This window comes from Macrotis lagotis, chromosome 1 (genome assembly GCF_037893015.1).
Source record: "Macrotis lagotis isolate mMagLag1 chromosome 1, bilby.v1.9.chrom.fasta, whole genome shotgun sequence".
NCBI lineage: Eukaryota > Metazoa > Chordata > Mammalia > Peramelemorphia > Peramelidae > Macrotis > Macrotis lagotis.
Genome location: NC_133658.1, coordinates 908,125,469 through 908,132,355, shown reverse-complemented (window position 1 = coordinate 908,132,355; position 6,887 = coordinate 908,125,469). Strand labels below are relative to the sequence as shown.

The following is a 6,887-nucleotide window of genomic DNA, read 5'->3' as shown; positions in this document are numbered from 1 at the left end:
GTGCCCAGGGTATGGGGTCAGAGTCCCATGTAGAAGGACCCTTGTCTAGGCCGATCCCCCTCATTCCAGGCACCGGTTAAGAGGGAGAGCTTAAGTATGGGGGTTCTGGATACCCCCATCCCCCAAGTGAAAAGATGCCCCCCAGAGAGCTGGGTCAGACCAGGCCTCACTTCATATGCTGAGGAAACCCCTCCCCACCATGGACCTATCAGGCCTTCCCTGCCACAGGCCTGATCCCCTCCAGCTGCCTCCCCAGGGGTCTATGGTTTCTGTAAGATGGGGAGGGGGCCAAAAATCACAAAGAGACAAAAGAGGCTGAAGGCTGGACTAGGGAAAGAGGTTGATTTTAATGGGGAGGGAGGCTGTTCAGGGGCTGGGTTCCAGCTGTGGGGGGCCCTGGCCCGCGGTGAGCAGGCGCAGCAGCAGGGCATGCAAAGCCCTGCACACGGGCGTGTAACCCAGGCGGGTCAGATGCAGGTAGTCATACATGTCATGGTGGCTGATGGTGCCATCTGAGTGCACGAAGCCGGGGTCGGCATCCAGGAAGTGGGCACGGGGCCGACCGGCCAGGGCCGCTCGCACCAGCTCGTTAACACGGCGGTTCTTCTCCCTCAGAGGGTTGGGGTGCTGGCCCCTGGGGAGCAGGGCCTGGGGAGGGGGCATGGCTGAAGAGAGAAGGCAGGCACCTCCCCCCCAGAAATGGAGGCCAGCGCCTCCACTTCTCCAAGGGGCTTGACCTACGTGATACTGGAATGTTCTTTCAGCCCAAACCCTCCTGGGGAATTACATGAATGAGAAAGGTTCCCCAGAGCGGGGCAGGAAGGCTTGGGTACAGGGGAGGCTCAGCTTGGCACAGCATGGGCAAAGCCTTTTCCTCTCCAGCCTTGCTTCCTCTTCACAACCCTGTTTTCGGTGACCTTGCCAAGACCCCCTTCCCTCTCTGAACCTCCATTTCTTTCCCCTGTCAAATGGGAGTAGGGGTGCCAAGGACACTCCTGGAGACCTCCTAGCCCTAGGACCTGCCCCCAGGGGTACAGGAAAAAGGGCAGGAAGACAAGATGGTCTAGTGGGTGAGAGTCTCCCGCTGTCCCTCCCTCTGTCCAACTGTCCCGGGCCCGGCCCCTCTCACCAGCACAACCACACGGGCCTGGGACTGCCGTTGGTTCACCAGGCCCACGATCGCCTCGATGCCAGCTGCGACCTGCTCCGCCGTGTGCCCGTGATTGTTGGTCCCCACCCAGACCACCACAATCTGTGAGAAAGGTGGCAAGACCACGATCAAATAGGGCCTCAAGAGACCTGGGGCTGCATGGGCATGGTGCCACCCCCCCCCCGGGGCCCACCAGACCCCCTCCCTCTCACCTTGGGGCGGATGTGCTCCAGCTCCCCATTCTCCAGCCTCCACAGGACGTGTTGGGTGCCGTCCCCACTGATCCCAAAGTTGAGAGCGTGAAGAGGGGAGAAGAGCTCCCTCCAGAGCTGCCAGGACAGAAGGGGAGGGCCTGGAACTCAGCCCTCCTTCAGGTAAGACCCCCCCCCCAACCCCCAGACATGGACGATTCTCAGGCCAGGCTGGCAAAGCCTTCCAAAGAACTGAAGCCAGTGCTCTCAGGTGGTAACCCCAGTCCATCTTGCTGCTGAACGTGTCAGTGCCATGGGGGCCCCCAGGAAAGTGTTGCCCTAGAACAGGGGTGAGGTGCCTCTGGCTCCGGGGCTCTGCCAGGGCAGGACTTGAAATTCAATAAATCTAGGAGCTTTTTAGGGATGAATTAACACATTTGACCGAATACAATCCTAGAAGAGTGTTACAAGTATCTAAATGGCCCTTCCTGTCCTGGGACCCAACCTTCATTATAGATCTGATCCCCCAGCCTTTTTTAATGGAAAACCTGCTCCATGAAAACACAACATAAAGTGCGCTTCAAGGTTGGTGCCTACGAGAAGGGGCTCAGATTCTAAGCATGAGAGACCCACCAGGATTTGCTTTTTATTGTTTGAAGAATTGTAACAATAAAAAAAATTAACTACGCTTTTGACGACCAACCCCCCTCCCCCATAAAAGTTTTCCAAAGTTGACTCAATTGTACTTTGATGTAAGGTTTCTGATTTCATGAAATAAATGATCTCTGCCTATGGATTTCCTTTTCCATCCCATTTCCCAATTTCCTTTAAACAGCCCCGAACCTGCTGCTAAAAAGACCAACCAAACCCCAAACATTTCATTTTGGCAAGTGCTCTAGAAAATACCGGATTCTTCCCCAAAGCTTCGGGCTTTGAGGTTCAATTTTTGATGAGCTGCTGTGATGGGAGGGCGGGGGAGCTGAAGAGGTCAGAGGGAAGGGGAGGGTCTCCTGGGAAGACAGGTGGACACCCCTCCTGGCTCTCTGCCGCACCCCCCCAAAGAGCTGTCCTTTACTAGCCCCCCCACCCCCCTACTCACCAAACACCCAAACACCGGCGGGGCCTGACTGACCCCTTCACCGTGGTCGGGGAAGGGCTGGCGGATGCCGGACGCACCGGCCCAGCGCCCACGGCTCATGCGTGGTCATCGTTCAGCCCTGCATTTCTAGGCGCCCAGGGTCATCTCGGGGGGCCCCCCAGGGTCATGTCCGTGGCCCCCCAGGGTCATCTCGGCGGCCCCCCAGGGTCATGTCCGCGGCCCCCATTTCGGGGCGCCCCTGCCCGGCTGCCTCAGTGTCCCCGCCTCACCTCGCACTGGTGCAGCAGCTGCACCAGCGAGTCCCCGATGAAGACCACCTCGGGCTCCTTGTCCTTGCTGTCGGCCACGAAGCGGTGGTGCTGCGGGGGGCGGGGGGTGAGCACGGCCCGCGGCTCGGGCCCCCTCCCCCGGCCCCCTCCCCTCCCCCCCCGGGCCCCTCCCCCCGGCTCGGGGCCTCACCAGGGACATCCAGCGCCCGTCGCCCTGCACGTCCTGGACCGGCGTGGGCGCGCTGGCCGGGTTGCGGCTCCCGCTCATGGCGGCGCTAGCTCGGCCCTGCCGGCCCCGGCCCCGGCCCCGGCCCTGCCCGCCCCGGCCCTGCCCGCCCCGGCCCCGGCCCCGGCCCCGGCCCCGGCCCCGGCCCCGGGCTCCTCCTCGCTCCGCTCGGCGGCCCGCCCTGCGCTCCCCCTCCGCGCCGGCCCGATGGTCCCGCCCGCCGCCGGGACAATGGGCCGACCCCCGCCCGCGGCGGACGATGGGCCGCCCCGCCCCAGACTCAGGCTGGGCGCGCCCACTGCGCCCGGGGAGGGGGAGGCGCCGTCCCCCCTGCAGCGGGGCGCGATGGACGCGTCCGCCTCCCGGATCCGGCTCCCGGCGCCCAGGCGGCGCGGAGTGGGGGGGGTGGTGGTGGCTGGAGGGTGAGACCATCTCACACCAGGCGGAGGGGAGCGGGACGAAACCACTGGCCCGAGGGGGAGGTGGGGAGCGCAAAGCACTCGCGCCACGGGGAGGATGAGACCGGGGGATGCCAGGCTCGGGTGGGGCGGGGGAAGAACCCGCATTCCGAAGAGGGAGTAAGCCTGCTGTGTGCCAGGCACTGCCGGAGCGCTTCCCGGAGACCCCTCCCCCTGCCACACATCCCGCATGGCGTTCTTTTCATTTTACAGGTGGGGAAACTGAGGCAGACGGCGGGGAAGTGACTTGTCCAGGGTCACACAGCCATGGCGTCTGCAAAGGGCTGGAATTCAGATCTCTCCGACTCCAAACCCCGGCCCCTTCTGGGGGCCACAGTCAAGTCCCCCACCCGGGCCCCTCCTCTGGCCCCCTCCTGTGCGGCCCGGAGCCTCCCTGCGCCCCCCGGGGCCAGGCCGGGCAGGGGCGCACCTGGGGTGGGGGCACATCCGGGGGCTCTCCCTGCTTCTCTCCCCCCACTCAGCCGGTGACTCCAGCCTGTCGGGGTCTCTGCCCATCCTCATCCTCATCCTCCCGAAGGGCCCTCCCCCCAAGACCCCCACCTCCCGGGATCGCCCACAGCAACCCGGCCGCCACTCTCCCTCGGAGACCCCCGGTGCCCGCCGCCCCCTTGTTGCCTTGTGTTGGCAAATGGGCGTCAGCCGCACTGGCCCGGGCGCCGCTGCTGTGGACTCCGCCAAGATGGCAGAAGAGGCGGGCACGGGATGCCCCGTGGGGGCCCCGGGAATCGTGGGAACGTTCTGGAAGGCCATTTGTGGAGAGGGATGCCAACGTCCAGACCCTTCCACCCACTGTTGGGCAAATGACCCAAGTAGGCTGTTGGTAAAGAGAAAGGCCCAACAGGCTGATGTGGCTTTGGGAGAGAAATGGCACATATAAGAAGCGTGACTGGCACAGGTAAAATAGGAAGTGAACGAGGTCACTCTGTTAGAGACAAGTTTGCTCTACCACAGGTGGGGCACAGATAGTGCATGAGAACCCCTCGGGTGCCTTCCCTACACCTGAGCCTCCCATGTGTCCTTTGAGTTGCTTCTATTCGGCCTTGCTCATAGAACACAGCCCCCTCTCTGATAAGGGCCTGCCGTCCTAGGTGGTCCCATGCCAGGGTCTTAAGGGCGACCTTAAGAATGTCCCTGTATGGTTTTTCTGACCCACCCCTGATAGTGTTTGCCCTCTGTGAGTTCTCCCTGAAATGGTCTTTCTGGCAAGCCTATGTTTGACATTCTAGCAAGGTGTCCGGCCCGTGGCAGTTGCACTCTCTGTAGTAATGGCAGAAGCTAGGCAGGCTGCTTCAAAACAGGACCTCAGTGTCTGGCCCCTTCTCCTGCTGGGTGATCGGTGATAGTCAGAATCTTCCTAGACAATTTAAATGGAAGAGATTCAGTTTCCTGACATGGCACTGGGAGACCATACAGGTGTCACAGGCATGTAGCAACGAGGTCAGCACAACAGCCTTCAGTTTGGAAGTCAATCTAACACTTCTCTCCCACTTTATTTCAGAATCTCCCAAATACTGAACTAGCTCTGGCAATGCGAGTGTCAGCCTCATCATCAATGTGGACCTCCCTGGAAAGGACACTGTCAAGGTAAGTGAACTTGTCCACAGTCCTCAAAACTTCTCCATTTACTGTCATTGATGGTTCCACCTATGGATGGGGTGGTGCTGGCTGATGCAGCACCTGTGTTTTCTTGATGTTCATCATTAGGCCAAAGTGAGCACAAACAGCAGAGAATCGATCCATACTTTGTTGCATCTCAGCTTCAGAGACTGACTTGAGGCACAATCTTATGCAAACAGAAGATCCTGTACCAACACTCCCTCCACTTTGGTCTTGGCTTGTAGTCTTTTTTTTAAGCGTTTTTTTTTTTTTTTTTTGTAAGGCAAATGGGGTTAAGTGGTTTGCCCAAGGTCTCACAGCCAGGTAATTATTAAGTGTCTGAAGCCAGAATTGAACTCAGGTACTCCTGACTCCAGGGCTGGTGCTCTATCCACTGCACCACCTAGCCACCCCTTTTGTAGCCTTTTGAAGTTGAAGAATTGACTACCATCTACCATCACTGCAGTAGTTGACCTTGAGGCTGTGTTCATCCACTGCGAAGGCATTTGATAACACGGCTGAAAACATCACGCTCAAAAGTATGGGAGCAAGGACACATCCTTGTTTCACTCCATTGATGACTGGGAACTCTCAAGAGCATTGTCCACTCTCCAGAACCTGTGCACGTGGGCCATCATGGAAATGATGTACAATACTGATGAACTTATACAGGAGACCAAATTTAGACATCATTTTCCAAAAACTCTCACAACTGATGGTATCAGATAAAGACCTTAGTCAGATCTACAATACTGTATACAGACCTCTCTTCTACTCTTGGCCATTCTCCTGGAGTTGTCAATAAGCAAATAGAGTATTGACTATTTCTGAGCCTTCTGAAACCACATGACTCTCAGGTCAATGACCGTCTTTCAGGTGAAGAATCAGACTATTAAGGAGGACTCTGGCAAGAATCTTATTAACAATGACTAGGAAATGAAGTAAACCAAGCTAGAACATAGAACAATGAAAGAAGACAAGATGAAGATGAGAACCGTACCAGAGGCCCTGAAAATGAATGCTGGCCCAGAGAAGTGACATAAAAAGCCTCACTCTCCTTGGGAGACGAGGGATATCTGGTGTAAGTAAATACAGTGAAATTCCAACTTTTACATAGGTTGGTTGATTAACTGAACTGGGCTTATTTTTTCCATCTTTTTACTTCTTTATTATAAAGGGGGAAAATCCAGTTCAACAAACCATACATCTCAAAAATGAGAATTTGGCCCAAGATTGCAGAGCTTTCCTCATGGGGAGCTTCTAGTTATTTCTCTGTCCTTAGCCTCTTCAGGCTTGTGGTGGGCCTACCTGTTCCCCCCTTCCTGGATACCTCATCTCTTTTAATACAATCTAAAGTCCCATTTTGGCTTCCCTATCATTGGGTTGACTCTGTGATGAACTTATAGGCCACTAAGACTGCAAGATTTTCATCAGAAAATTTTGTTTAGCTACTTAGGAAGTTGGTTTGTTGGTTTTTGTTGTTGTTGTTGCTTTTGTTTTGTTTTGTTTTGTTTTTTAACCTAAGACTAAGACAGTGCAATGACAGCACTGTAGGCCACTCACACATTGGGAGAGTGTGCAAAGTCACCAATATGGTACTTTAGGAACAAGAGCATCCTGGGATCACTTGATCATTAAGCAACAAGAAAATATCATTTTCGGTGGTGTCAGCTGCCAGCCCAGTCGACTTGAATATGTGGGCAGAAGATCTCCCGGGTCCACTCTCCAACACCTGAGACTAGCCAAGCTTCGTTTCTTACTTTTTTTTTCAAGGCGATGGAGTTAAGTGACTTGCCCAAGATCACACAGCTAAGTTATTATTAAGTATCGGAGTCTGGATTTGAACTCCAGGGCCCATGCTCTATCCACTGCACTGC

General features: G+C 56.4%; 1 protein-coding gene and 1 long non-coding RNA gene across 2 annotated transcripts; one reads left to right on the top strand and one right to left on the bottom strand.

The window, feature by feature from the left end:
• Positions 1–328: 328 nt before the first annotated feature.
• Positions 329–3,029, bottom strand: PAFAH1B3 (platelet activating factor acetylhydrolase 1b catalytic subunit 3). Its single transcript, XM_074219387.1, has 5 exons — positions 2,900–3,029; positions 2,710–2,799; positions 1,363–1,479; positions 1,130–1,252; positions 329–648 (listed from the first exon to the last, which is right to left on the bottom strand). The coding sequence occupies exons 1-5, from the start codon at positions 2,975–2,977 to the stop codon at positions 367–369; spliced, it is 690 nt and encodes a 229-aa protein (XP_074075488.1). The 5' UTR covers positions 2,978–3,029; the 3' UTR covers positions 329–366.
• Positions 3,030–4,139: 1,110 nt separating this feature from the next.
• LOC141491999 (uncharacterized) lies at positions 4,140–6,415 on the top strand. Its single transcript, XR_012469833.1, has 3 exons — positions 4,140–4,309; positions 4,913–4,998; positions 5,119–6,415. It is a non-coding gene; the product is annotated as an uncharacterized LOC141491999 (long non-coding RNA).
• Positions 6,416–6,887: the final 472 nt, after the last annotated feature.

Bases quoted from the DNA above. Each gene is read 5' to 3' on its own strand.
- PAFAH1B3 (XM_074219387.1), bottom strand. From the start codon at position 2,977: ATGAGCGGGAGCCGCAACCCGGCCAGCGCGCCCACGCCGGTCCAGGAC. The intron at 1,480-2,709 runs GTGAGGCGGGGA...CTGTCCTGGCAG, and splicing joins AGCTGCTGCACCAGTGCGAG to CTCTGGAGGGAGCTCTTCTC. The intron at 649-1,129 runs GTGAGAGGGGCC...CCCCCTCCCCAG, and splicing joins AGGCCCGTGTGGTTGTGCTG to GCCCTGCTCCCCAGGGGCCA.